Here is a 13,950-nt window from a genome sequence, read left to right on the forward strand (position 1 = left end):
GCCTAAATGGCATAAATTATCTAGGTGAATTGTCAGTTAATTTCCATTTGTTCTTTAATTAACAACTTGGGGAATATGTCAGGTTAAATTAATTTATTATGTGTTTATGTGAACAGTATGGTTCTGATGAAGTTCATCCTATTTTTATCAAATATAATGTAACATTTCAATTTCAACTATAAAATTTTGATCAATATCACTGTTACACATTATTAGCAACGTGTGTTTGGCAAGTGAGAGTGTTTATTTATTTATTTATTAGATTTGAACCCATTTCACTTTAAATTAGCGAATAATCATAGACACTTTACCTTTTGTGGTAACATACCAATGAAATTTCCATTCTAAAAGAGTTTTAATAGGGTAGATCTACAGAATGAAATCCAAAGTTATTGAAATGAAATAATAATAATAATTTAATGTCGCTTTGAATAAAAGCGTCTGCTAAATGAATAAATGTAAAGGTAAATGGGTAAATTATGTAAATAGATAATGAAAATGTGAACTGGCTGGGTGTTGCACAGCTAAGACGTCACAATAAATATTAGAGTTTTCTCAAAGAAATGAGACATAATCGTGTCAAATGTTTTCAATTTTTTTATTTCTACAATAAAAACAAAACATAACTGCTCATTTCCAATTAAACGCAAAAAAAAAAAAAAAAAAAAAAAAAAAAAAGACAAGGCAAGGCAAACGGAAATAAATAGCAGAGGCAACAAACAAATTCTTTGCAATGAGACCAAATATTAAAAATCAACGAATGTACAAAATCTAATGGCTATATTAAATATATTCATCAAATTGGCATTACTTCTACATAAAACACACAGTTTCTTGTTCCAAATGACAAAAGAATGTGTCTCAAGCCTATGGCCCGTTTTAAAGTGCACGTAAACTTTAGAAGTTGCAAATTCTTACAGGGTTCAAATCAACACCATCATCAATCGTATCTATGAAACAGGCCCATGACAATCACGTATGAATCAACGGTGTCAAAATAGTTCACGGAAGACAGTTTTATGCATGACATTTGAGCCCATGGCACTGCTGCACGCGGCAGTTGACATGGCATAGGGGTCTGGTCAATGTCACGAATAGGCAACTAATTCTATTGGCGGACAATTGTCGGACACAACAACGTAGTAAAACAAATAAAGTTCTGAAACCAATCAATTGGATAAATAAAGCAACACATTAGAATGGACATTTTGGGCAAAGGCAAAAATACGATTGACACGATTGATGGTGATGCGTTTCTAAAAAGCGCGGTGGTTAGGCAGTTTCAGTTCAGAGAGCTCGTCTTCGCTCTGCATCTCCAAGTGTGTTTCGTCCGAGTCACTGAAGTGCGAGTGAGGGGAGAACTCTCCATCGCTTCGGTTCGACCGCGGAGAATCTTTGTTCCCCCCCGAGCCGGACTTGCTCGTTCCAGAGGGAGACTGAATGTCCTGCTCCACGAAAGAGGCGAATGTTCCGTCCTCGTACTGATAGTGTAGCGCGGACAGCTGAACAGGGAGACCTGCACCTGCGCCTCTCCGACAGACGTTTGGTGATCCTCTAGGAGAGCGCTCCTCCTCGAACACATTGGCAGACAGCATGTCGCAGTTTGGCGGGTCAGCTTTAGCACCAGGACCCTGAAGCAAGTCGGACAGGGCGTTGATGTAGATCTGAGCCATCTGTAAGGTTTCATATTTGGAGAGCTTCTTGTCATTGTCCAAGGCTGGGATGACACTGCGCAGCTCGTCGAAAGCGTGGTTCAATCCGTGCATCCTCCGTCTCTCGCGAGCATTGGCAGCCATTCGCCTCTGCTTCTGCACACCGTTAGTCGCTTTGCTGGACGGGGCCCGCTGCCTGCCCTCATCTGCTCCCACAGCTCCCTTTAGCCGGCACAGCTCGCGCACTTTGACAGGACTCTTGCTGCTCTTCCTGAAGTTTGAGCTGTTGCTCGAAGCAGAGGACACGCCTTCCGCGCTCGAGCCGGGCGAGTGCAACAGGTATTCGGCGTGTGCCGCGCAGGTGCCAGCCTGCACGGGAGCCAGCCAGGCGCGTGGGTCACTGCTGGCCATGAGTGCCAAAGCTGGTGGGTACTCGCGCTGTTCCCCCCGCCCAAAGCTCGGATGTTGGACGTCGAGCTCAACCACCTCTCTTGTATCATTGCTTACGCCGTCCACGTTCGTTCCATCCATTTGTTTGGGGAAAGTTTGTGGCTATGGATTATAGAACGGATTTTGCCGTGGAGGGGTTTTCTCCGTTCACCTGTTGCTCTCGTCCAGTGGCAAAGAGGATTTCTTTACTGATGTCTCTGGGCGACTCGTTGGTTTTAAAAGCGGCACGCGCCAGGGAGCCCCCCTTCTCAAGCTGGTCGCGTGGCGCTTTGACCAATAAGAGTACGCGGGGCAGGCGCGTGTTGGCGACCAATGAGAAGTCGCAGTAAACGCGAGAGAGGTTATCATACCCAGACTGTTTTTTATTTTTTTTTATTTTTATTTTTTTTATAATGTCGCGCTCCAAACCTGTTTAACTAGAGAATTATTATCACAATAGGTCGTCCCACAGGACACAGAATAAAGTTATGTGGCGATCCTCCTAACACGCTATGTCTAGGAAATTAGATAGTCTATGCCACAAAAGCGCAGAGGAAAATACTTGTCTCGACATTCTGAAATGGGTTCTGGAAATAGACTGAAAGGGGTTATTGAAAATCTTTATACTGACATACGAATATTCCTATTTATAAAGGACAAGAACTAACGAATAACACACTCGGGTTTCATAACATTATAGGCTACATGTACCTAAATTTAATTTTAGGTCTATTCCAACTAAAAGGCCTATTAGCTTTCAAGCAGGACAAAATAGGATTGCTTTTTATATGCATTGGGTCTTGACGCACACTGACGCGTAAATTGAAAGAAACCCGTATTGTATTTGATTATAGGGTTCTTCGAAATCAAAGCAATGAAGACGGATTTTCGATTCATTTCAAACTTAGACCTAACTTTTTCTATATGTATGTGTCAGTAATGTTTTATTTGATATGATACTATTTGCCTAATCGTATATCATGTACGTGGATGTTGAGCGCACTTGACATCCAGATCAAATTTAATTTTCGGAGAAACACTGCTAACAAAATGCAATCATTCTTTCTTCTATAGCTGCACATTCCTAAACAATGAAGGTTAATACCAGATTGAGTTTCTTTTTCTTTTTGAACAAGTTCAAAACCTTTTGATCCGTTTCAAGGAGCGCCCTTTCACTAAAAGAGCTTCCCCAAAGATCGGAAACTTGATCTGGAGGCGCGACAGTCCTTTACTGTCACGAGCTTTGGAAAAAGAGCAAGTGCAAAAGAAGCAGTAATATAATAATAATATTAATAATAACTTTATCTTACTGTTATATATTTAGATTATTTATCTGTATTTATAGTTATTATTACAAACTATTTATAACAACGTAGCTGTTATTATTATATCCTTATTATTATTATTATTATTATTATTATTATTATTATTATTATTATCATTGTTTATGATAGACACATTTAATAATTGTATATACTTCACAAAAATTATGACATTTGCGTGTTGTCATTGTCATCGCGTGGCTTTTGCAAATACTGTGAAAACAAGGAAAGTCGAGTGAAAATCGGGTTTTCATAAATTGTGTGTAGACAGCAAATTGTGCTTTATCATTAAGAAACATTTCTATTCTGCATACGCTGTGAAACAGGTTACAGTTGCATGCCCTATAGTTAGTCACTGAAACAAAGTATTTAAGGCAACACTGTGGCGCACGGGACCTTAATTACGGTTTTCTGGCTTTAAAAACTCCACATTAATCTTTTTACATTTATTCATGTATGCATAGAGTGCGAAGGCTTGCGGTCTGGCGCCTGAGTCCACCCCAACCGGAGCCTCATCCAGGCGGCTTGAGTGTCTTGGAATTGGTCCTAAAGCAAACAACAGGTTGGGATTGCTGCCGTCGATTATTAAAGTGTCTCAGGGACAATAGATACTCTATGTTCCATTTGACACGCCTGAAGAACTCTTTGGATAAAGGGCACAAAATGTGTCTCGATGGGGGCTTCTACCGCGATCAAGTCTGCATGCTGTTTTCTTCATTCCTGTCTCCTAGGAGACCAAGAGATCTCGCGATGTTGATCAAAGTTGATAAAAGACATAGGGCTTCTCCAACATGTGCAGTAGTAATAATCATAATTATAATAATAATAGGCTAATAACAATAATAATGCTGTTATTTGTTTAATACCTTTACTGGACAATGCTATACAGTATATTAAAAAAGGACATTAGAAATGACAAATAAAACGAATATCTACAAATTTAGTAAATTACATAGACAAAATGTAATAAGTTAGACTAAATTATTACAATGGGCTTATTTACAGTCTAAATTTAGAGCCGTAGTCTATTTTTAGCTTGCAGATAAATTTGAAGTGGTACTGTGTGCATCCACCAATTTTATGTAGGCCTAATGTTTCTGAATGTGTATGAAAACCTGAAACAAATGAGGCCTCTGAATCCCTAAACGTCAAAACAGGTGCTCAGTTTATAATGCATCTCTGTTCAATTCCGGACAGTAAACCGAAAGGCCACCAAGGCGACATCTGGTGGATATTCTGTGCATTAACTGTTGATGAAGTGGTAATTTTAAAAATGAGGATTTCACCTTAACAAAATAAAAACAGCCGTTTTACATCAGTTCCCCATAAAACATGCCACATTTTATTTTAGTGAAATATTCAGTTAGTTGTGGCCTGTCCAACGTTGTTCTAGTATGATTCTCCACACTTCAACAAAGTACTTTTTCCTTTGTTTTCATTATACAAATATTACACACTCTTAATAAATGTAGTGTATAACATAAATTCAAATACAAGAAGTTGGCCAATACATTTGGAACATGGCAGGTTCAGGGTCAGTGTCGGACTGTGGCTGACAAACTCTCCATGCACTAGAGCATAACTTGAAATGCTGTGGTGCCATTCATTTTGACCTGCAGTGCATGAAGTCTGGCTCACAAAGTCAATGGCCAGCCAAAAGCCAATAGTGGGTAATCTTTGACCACAACCCTTACTGTGTTGTGCACAGGGTTGGGAGGGTTACTTTTGAAATGTATTCCACTACAGATTACAGAATACATGCTGTAAAATGTAATTTGTAATGTATTCCGTTGGATTACTCAAGGTCAGTAACGTAATCTAAATACGTTGGATTACTTCTTCAGCACTGGCAAGTTGTTTCACTTGTTTTGACTATAAACAAGTAAGTAAAGTATGAAAATACACTTCAATGTAAAAATACATTCTCTGAAAAAAGCCTAAATATGTTATGCAGTTTTGCTACTCAAGTAAATGTATCTTGTTTTAAGGATTTTTAGATATTTTTACAGGAAAACAACATTTAAATTCACACTAAGAATAATATCTTTGTCCTTATATCAAAGGTCTTACTAGAGAAAAAAAGTTATGCTCCAACGTGCATTTTCGTCATAGAATTCATTATAAAATATAATCGCACCTGATAGCAGATTGTGGCAAGGAGGAGGGCGGGGCCGGGCCATGATGATGCACGCCCGGCCCCTAATCAGGCTAATTAATCCGATGAGAGGTATAAAGGCCGCCGGAGGCGGCAGTTCCAGAGAGAGAGAGATCTACAGGCAGCTGCCCTGCATGCATTTATGTTTGCGTCTTTTTGTTTTATTAAAAGATTATTTATATTGTCAAGCCGGTTCTCGCCTCCTCCTTTCCCTTTTACCTTGTTACATTGGTGCCGAATCCCAGGAAGGAGGAGGGATGTGCCGTAGTAGAGTCCTCGCCACTACCATCCATCCCAAAGGAGCAGCCACGGCCATCCACCGGGGGACAGAGGAGCCTGGCCGCCTGAAAGCAGAGGAACGACCGCAAGGGGAGGAGGGGCTCCTTACTGACTGCCTGCAGCGGTCGGGCCGCTGCCAGGGGCGGAGGAGACCCCTAACGGCCCCTAAAACACAGCGGGGTCGAAGGGAAGACCGCCGTCCGTGAGCAGGGAGGGGCTCACTATCGGCTGCCTGGAGCGGAGAACCGCTGCCAGGGGCGGAGGAGACCCCTACCGGCCGCTAAAACATGGCCGAGTCGAAGGGAAGACCACCGTCCATGAGCAGGGAGGGGCTCACTACCGGCTGCCTGGAGCGGAGAACCGCTGCCAGGGGTGGAGGAGACCCCTACCATCCACCAAAACATGGCAGGGCGTTCCATCTGCCAGGGGCCGGAGGACTGCCTCCGATCCACCCGGGGAAGAGCGGCTGTCATCCACTAGAGGGTGGAGGAGTGTCCGAGGACCAGGCTACAGCGTATCAGAGAACCGGCGAGTACTTTTTTTTTTTTTCTCTCTCTCTCCCACTGTTGCTCCGTGTTGGCCTTTCCCTCTCATTTTTTTGTTGTTGTTTTTCCCTCCCCATGTCTCCCTCTCAGGTCCGAGAAGGTGGGGAAGACCTGCCGGCAGGGCACGCCCCCCCGGAAAGGAGGGGGGGATGTATGTCATGCCGGGGGCTCCCCGACCTGAAGGAAAAGAGAGAGGAGTGTGGCAAGGAGGGGGGCGGGGCCGGGCCGTGATGACGCACGCCTGGCTCCTAATCAGTCTAATTAAGCCGAACAGAGGTATAAAGGCCGCCGGAGGTGGCAGTTCCAGAGAGAGAGAGCTACAGGCAGCTGCCCTGAATATGTGTTTATGGTTGTGAGTTTTTGTTTAAGTTTATCATTAAACTTTATTTATACTGTCAAGCCGGTTCTCGCCTCCTCCTTTCCCAATCCTAACCTTGTTACACAGATGTATGTAAAGGTAAGAAATAGCATTGTAGCTTAGCATATGCTAAATGTTCACATGACAATTTACACAAGATTATCTATTTTTGCTGCTCCAAACTTCAAAAACCCCACACAGTGTCCACAACAACAGCCTTTTCTGATTGTATTTGGATTCTGTTCATAGAATGAGGCAGAAAATATATTATTTGTAGCTTTCTATATAATAATAAAGGCTACATTGGTTAGCATTTCTTGTAAAAATACCCTAAACGCATAAAAACATTGACAAGGCATGGAATCGTGTATTTTTTGGATTTATGTTTCATCTGTCAAAGAGTTTCTAACTGTATTTTGATAAGCTGTAGAAAAAAGATCTAGCTACTCTTAAGCTCGTATAAATGAAACAAATCATAAGACAGTGATTCACTGCTGTTCAAAAGCTCCTCCTATATGGATACATTTGATGTGATTGATTTGATTTCACTTTATTATCAGAATTTCTTCTGAAATTTGTCTTGCATCCCAAGACATACACTGTTTCAGATCAATAACATTTACACAATATTTAACCAAACAACAGAAACAAATATACTACAACATATATTACATCAGACATTACAAATAACTGCATCAATTTAATCACTTTCTTCAGTGCTTAGTCCACATAGGAACAGTGAGGCCTACTTAGAACCCAAACTCTGATTTAGCAGTTTGACAGACTGGTGAAATAAATGTTTTCCAACTGAATAGACTAAATATTAAATTAAACAAATGACCAAAAAAAAAAAAAAAAAAATGCAAAGTAATCAAAATACATTTTGAATGTAACTGTATTCTGATTACCAACTATTTATATTGTAACTGTAGTGGAATACAGTTACTTATATTTAGTATTTTAAATAAGTAATCTCGCTACATGTATTCTGTTACTCCCCAACCCTGGTTGTGCATCAATCCACTGAACTTCTTCAGCCCCTGTTGAGGAGGGAAAACAAACTAGTTCTGATGTTTTCCCGCATGTATAGCATTTTAGGACATTATAACTATATATCTGTTGGTGGAATTGCTTTTATAATCAAGAATAAGGAAATTACTAGCATAAAATACAGAAAAGACAACAAAAGCCACTGTAGAAAACATGTTTATTAGACAAATTATACACAGAAAGCTTTGCAACTTGTAACAGAGGCCTCAGTTTGTTCCATTTGAATAATATGCAACACATACAACAAAATAGGCCTATATTAAATACTGTACATTATAATCAGTTGAAAATGAAGTAATCCTGTACAATTCTATGTATGAAATAATAATAAAAAAAAATGTATAGCAGGTTTTGCATGCTTCTTTTACAGAAAAAAACCCTTGCCTCCTTTTTGATAAATTAAGAAATCAAAATGAAATGAAATCAAATGACAATGCCTTACTGCAGAGAGACTGTGGAAAAATTCATGTAATGTGACAGTGGCTAACTGAGCTTTACACGCTCAGATATTACAGTATACTCTATATCTTCTTCAACCCAACAAAAATTATCTGCATGTAAAATATACATTTTAATGTCTCTTCATTTATTCTAAATAATAATCTTTAAACAGATACTAAATAAAAATAGCTTCTATAATCTTTCAGTAATCATATCTTAAGAAAAGTACACCTATAGGCTTGCATCAAAACACTGTTTTCTCTACACAAAACATTTGCGAATTAGTCAGAGGATAACAAACTGAAAGCTCAATCTAAATGACTAACATTAGTAAATATTAATACATTTTGTTAGTGAAAAGGATGTTTGTTTTTTGTTCTCAAAATGTTAAATGTTTTTTTTTTTTTTTTTTTAACTCTTACAACACTTTGATGGCCTTGTTTAAACAATTAGCACTTAAAAAAAAGTTAGATAAATATTACCCCTTAACATTTACGAAATGAAATAGAAAGATATTTCAAATAACCCCCTCAAAAGTGGCCACCATATCAGCGTTTTCAGATGGCGTTGTATTCAGTTGAGGACTGACATTTGATAAGTAAAAAACAGCCCCTTCTTCTAAGGCTTGTGTTAAGAATGCATTTAAAAACTCTCTCAATCAATGATCTCCCAAATCTGTGATGCACAGCTGCAAGCATGTGGCATATACAATGAAGCTATTCTACACAATGCTGTTTTTTGTTGAATCCTGGATTACAGCTACAGACGTGACTACAAACCTTTGTTGATTTCATGGTGCAAACCAAAGTAACATGATGGCACTGAAGCAATTTCAAAACTAATAATAATAATAATAATAAAAAAGAGAGAACTAAAACTACAGACAGCTTTGAACTATTTTTTGTTAAAACTCTCTGACCAGACACATTCCATACATTTAAGATTTGTTATACTTAAAGTCAGTAGGAGACATTTAGTAGCATTTGTTTCATCCTTTCTCCTGTATAATAATTTTTTTTTTATAAAGTTCAGTCAGTCTTTCCCACAGAGTCCTTTAAAGACTTAATGTAGATCTCATCTTCAGGGAGATGGCAGAGAGGATGAGAAGTCTTCAGAAACACACTGCCGAGGCAGCAGAAGAAAGCCACAGTCCTGCACTCCACAGGTTGCCTGGTGCTTTCTGTAATGTTAGCAGCACAGTCTTGGCTGCCATGTTTAATTGCTCCACTAGAGGGAGTAAGAAGCTAGATTCAGTGACGAGTTGACGATTCTTTGTAATGGAGTTATTGCAGATCTGTGGAAAACTTGGCAGAGTTTGTTTTTTCCAAACAAAACAAAAAGGTGAACACACCATCATTGCAACATCTGATGCAGTCTTTTTTCTCTCCCCACAAATGAGATCATCAAAAATGTAATGTGGCAAAAAAGGCATTTTGTTCAAAGAGGAAATCTCCAGACAACCACAAAGATGATAATTATCATTTTATTCCATCCTCATCTCGTTGATGAGTTCAGTCAGGACAAGTACTCTGCACTCCATTGCCAAGATCCAAAGCCAAGAGAAAACGACAAACAAAAATTAACATTTGTATTTACATATATTTCTTTTGTATGTTTGTTTCCAACTTACAGGCCCAAGCCCATTCTAGTTTATATGGAGGTGCCCCTGTCTGGGTCATTGCCATAGCTGAAGTTGGGGGCTGGGGTGGGCTGATATGGGATGCTGGACATTGTCCTGACGGGGCTGCGAAAGAAGCCGCCATTGGGGGCTCTCTGCCGGAAAGGCCCCCCAGTCCGGTGGTCCTGCATGGCCCCGAAGGCGAATCCGGCCGCCGCCTTGGCAGAGAGGCTGCGGCTGAGAGTCTGGATCTGCTCTGGGATGAAGGTGGTGGTGGTGATGTGCGTGTTACGAAAGTCGCTGATCTGCTCCAGGGCCTGCCGGGCAGCCGGAAGGGAGTCCATATCCAGGGGCGTCAGGTCGATGGAGGAGGTGGAGAACTGTTTGTGGGGGCTCTCATCCTCCGTGCACAAGCTGTTAACCCGGTGATGAAGGTGCTCCAGGTCGATCTCCTTATCATCCTAAAAAAAGGGAAGGAAGTGGAGTGGGGAAGGAAGGGGAAGTCAAGAGGAAGAAAATAAGGAGGGAAAGAAAAGGAGGAGGAGCGAAGGTTGTTACAGGATCGGAGGAGAAAAGAGGTAAAGAGGTGTAAAGTGAGGAGAAGGGGGTGTACAGTCATAAAAGAAGATACATAGCAGGATGGGTTAGTGAAGCAAGATGGCCGTGAGGTGGTTAACAGGGAAACAGGGTGAAACATTGAAGAAGACATTGGAAAGCGGGCAAAGTCAGCAAGGTGCAAGAATGTTTGGATGTAGTTGGAATGGAGGGAAAGACACAGACAAGTTGGAGGAAGTTTATAAGGTTGAGATGAGGTGGAGGCAGGTAGTAATGGATAAGGTGCAAGCCAGATTTTTTTAGTGAATGCACAATTAGCAACAAACAGAAAGAAGAGGGGAAGGTATAAAAAAGGAAACAGACTGAGCTATGGTAATGGAAACACATCAATCTTAGCCATTGCTGTCCTTGGATTTATTCTATAGACAACTATGTGATTTGTTTACATCAACGCATAAATGTTTCGTGTTGCAGACACATGGATTTGCATATCTTTGGAAGGAACTGGTATAATGAATGTTATGTAGATACAGCCTACAAAACCATTCCACTTTTAAGCCATCAGAAAAAATTTCAATAGCGTTTGAAATGGGTTTGCTCTTTGAATTATGATAAAACTGTAACAAATATGCTTTATAAATGTGTAACTGTAACATATTTACCATAATATGTTGCATTATGATATTATTAAAATTTGATTTAAAAACACTCACAGGGTCATGAGGGTTGACATTGCAGATGCATTGAGCTCAGAGAATAAAATAGAGTCTTGTTTGTTGGAAGCATAAAGCACTTTGTGGATTCCAACCGCCACCAACAGGCAGCACGGCCCTGAGTAAAGAGATGCAGGGGGAAACCTGGCTGGGCACAGGTGGGACAGGGAGTTGGGGGTTCTGTTTGTAGGTACCCGTCCTACCACCACAGTAGAGGAAGGCGGTAGACGAGGGGAGTAGGAGTAAAGGGAAGAGTGATTGTGGGAAGACCATTACATGAAAGGAGACATTTATTGTGTTTTCTTTAGCAAGGGACCTTGTAAAAATGGTCAGTGTAAGGGACAGCTAGCTAAAAAGAAATTGGTGCGGACATCACAATATACTTAGAATAAAAGTGAGGTGTTTTGTAATTACAAACACCAGTTTCTTTTTCCTTCGTGGGGCAGGGTGAGATTGCTCAAAGCTCCATTTGCGATATGAATCTAAGCCAAAGCACTTTTATTTGAGGATTTATAGATATGGATTCGCACTAGGGCGACATTGTATCAGTTCTAGGGACAACTGGAATTTAGAGGCAGTATAAATATTAAGCAATTTCGCAAATGCGAGCTATGCATTCAGATGAATTCCTCTCATGTTTAATCGCCAGTTTTAGTCTATGCAGCTTGGCACTAATGAATTATTCTCTGTGGACTTCAGATTAAAGAAAAAGTGAAAATGGGTATTGGAAATAGAACATATTACATTCCTGAGCAAAGAGTTTATAGTAAAGCTTTCTCAAGGTTTGTGGAAATAATAATGATGACCTTCCTTGTAGCTGAAATGTATCATAGTACCCTAGTGGAATCTCTCTCAGCAGCCAATGAGTAATTACTTAAGACGTGTGTATACGCCTACGGCAGATGAGTCAGTTAAGTCTGTAAAAAATTTATTGCACTGCATTTGGCGCTGGGAGGATTTCTTAACCTACGTGGGCTTGAGGCTTGCAGAGTGTGGAAAGAATGTTGCTCAGTGTTGGCAGAAGACCGTTCGCGACGGAATCGCAAACGTGTGTCTCAGCTTGGAGTCGAGGGGCGTGGCGCAGCATGCAGGTGACAGGTGATTGGAGGAAGGCCTGAGCGTGAGCATGATGTCAGTCTGTGGCTCATGACATGGCTCATCTTGCCTCACAGATGGTCTGTCAGCTTGGGTCTGTGTGTATGTGCGAACGCATATGGAAGCGTACAAAGAAGGACAGAGGTTTGAACGAACGGATGAAGCAGGCAAATGAGAGGATGGGGAAGAGGTTATTTTCAGAGAGGTGGGGGAATGAGTAGAAAAAGACAACAAACAAACAGTCAGCACACAGACGTTTTTGGTTTTCTTTTTTTTGTCCAAGGAGCCAGATACCTGGAAGTGTGAGATGGTAAAAATGGCATTTTGCATTTCTCTCTCACGCCCGCTTAACCCCTCAACACAGAGTACTTATCTATAAAACAAAATGAAACAAAATAAAAGTTGTTTCAGGCTATGACAGCAGAATAACATGTTTTTCTTTGCTGAGAGAAATCAAACATTTTCTGAAGTCAAGGGTAATGACTGACAGAAAGCACTGTTTGGTGTTCGACGGTCTCTGTTAATTTTGCCGCACAGTGAGGTCCAACTTTCAAATACCCAATACAGCAGCAATAAAGCCACTATGAATATAAAATCAATACATTTAATTTTGACTCGGATTAAAAGAAAGCAAACATTTTTTCCTTTTTTCTTATTTTGGAGGTTCTAAACTGAACAGTTGGGTGTTTGAACGTGGACCTCATACTGTGGCCAAGAAATGTAGAGAAACCGCGGGACGCCAGACAACCACAATATCAATGACACAGCAGACATCTGACATGAATAACTTTTTTTTTTTTCAGAAATGATCAGGACACAAAGCTTGGCATGTGGAATGGCTTATCCACACAGCAAACCTCCGGTTCTCTGGACCACAGATTCGCCTGCTCATCCTCTCTGGATTGGCAGGTGGTGCGGTACAAAAAAGTTCTACTTCAGTGGCAAAAAGTAATTCATCAGTGTGAGGTGGAACTCGTTTTGACGACTTGTCATATCAAATAATTTCAGACCAAATTGCGACACTACAGAAGGAGCCGTGACGGCGAGATCACAGAGAAGCAGAGAGAGGAAACAGGGACAAACTAACACCAAGACATATGCAACGTGTGCGTTGGCGTGTGTATGTGTGTGTCAGATACAGAGACACAAGCACAAAGTCATGCTATTGTTGTGATGTGCAATGAACTCAGTGTTAGGCAGGTGTCAAAAGATATCACAAAGAAAAGAGGAAGCAGTCAGGAAGAATTTCAAATGCATCAAGACAATGGGACACACCAGCCAGCAATGAAAAAGTTGCATCTTTTTAGGATGTGCCAAAATGAAAATTAGGACAGAAAAAAACAAACTGAAGAGTTTTAATTGTAGAACCGAAAACATTAGTGACATGAGTGTGATGTGTTATTTTTTGTTTTGTTTTTGTCAGGTCAGGTTGCTTTCGGCATTAAAATGTATCGCTCTTTCAACCATGTGTGTAAAAGTATGTGCTTATCAGCATATCTGCGTGAATATCTGTGCAAAGCTCTGCCAAGCTTCTAGTCTGATGGAACCGTCTGGAAGAGTGCTCCGAGGAATGAGCCCAACTCTGCATGATCCGACCACTGGGCCAGAAATGAGCGGGGTTCAAGTGTGACTGCCAAAGCACTTCACCCCACTTCAAACATCTTGAATCATCTTTGCAGTCATTACAGCAGCCCCAAAAAGGGTTTGGACATTAAACCACACTTAAAAATATAATAAT

At 40.6% G+C, this 13,950-nt stretch overlaps 2 protein-coding genes across 3 annotated transcripts in view; both read right to left on the bottom strand.

The window, feature by feature from the left end:
- Positions 1 to 694: 694 nt before the first annotated feature.
- On the bottom strand, positions 695 to 2,259 carry LOC127424294 (transcription factor ATOH1-like). Its single transcript, XM_051669332.1, has one exon. It carries the CDS (start codon positions 2,181 to 2,183, stop codon positions 1,257 to 1,259), a length of 927 nt encoding a protein of 308 aa, XP_051525292.1. The 5' UTR covers positions 2,184 to 2,259; the 3' UTR covers positions 695 to 1,256.
- A 5,671-nt stretch (positions 2,260 to 7,930) lies between these two features.
- LOC127424243 (glutamate receptor ionotropic, delta-2-like) overlaps positions 7,931 to 13,950 on the bottom strand; it is a 618,756-nt gene continuing 612,736 nt past the window's right edge. Inside the window, exons 16-17 of one of the 2 annotated variants that reach the window (XM_051669248.1) lie at positions 12,088 to 12,308; positions 10,208 to 10,310 (exon numbers count right to left, since the gene is read on the bottom strand). In XM_051669248.1, the coding sequence (XP_051525208.1) occupies positions 12,126 to 12,308 (183 nt within the window). In that variant the 3' untranslated portion in view covers positions 10,208 to 10,310; positions 12,088 to 12,125. Of the gene's footprint in view, positions 10,311 to 12,087; positions 12,309 to 13,950 lie in introns of both variants that reach the window. The other variant, XM_051669247.1, reaches the window with a different exon arrangement.

This window comes from Myxocyprinus asiaticus, chromosome 33, assembly GCF_019703515.2.
Source record: "Myxocyprinus asiaticus isolate MX2 ecotype Aquarium Trade chromosome 33, UBuf_Myxa_2, whole genome shotgun sequence".
NCBI lineage: Eukaryota > Metazoa > Chordata > Actinopteri > Cypriniformes > Catostomidae > Myxocyprinus > Myxocyprinus asiaticus.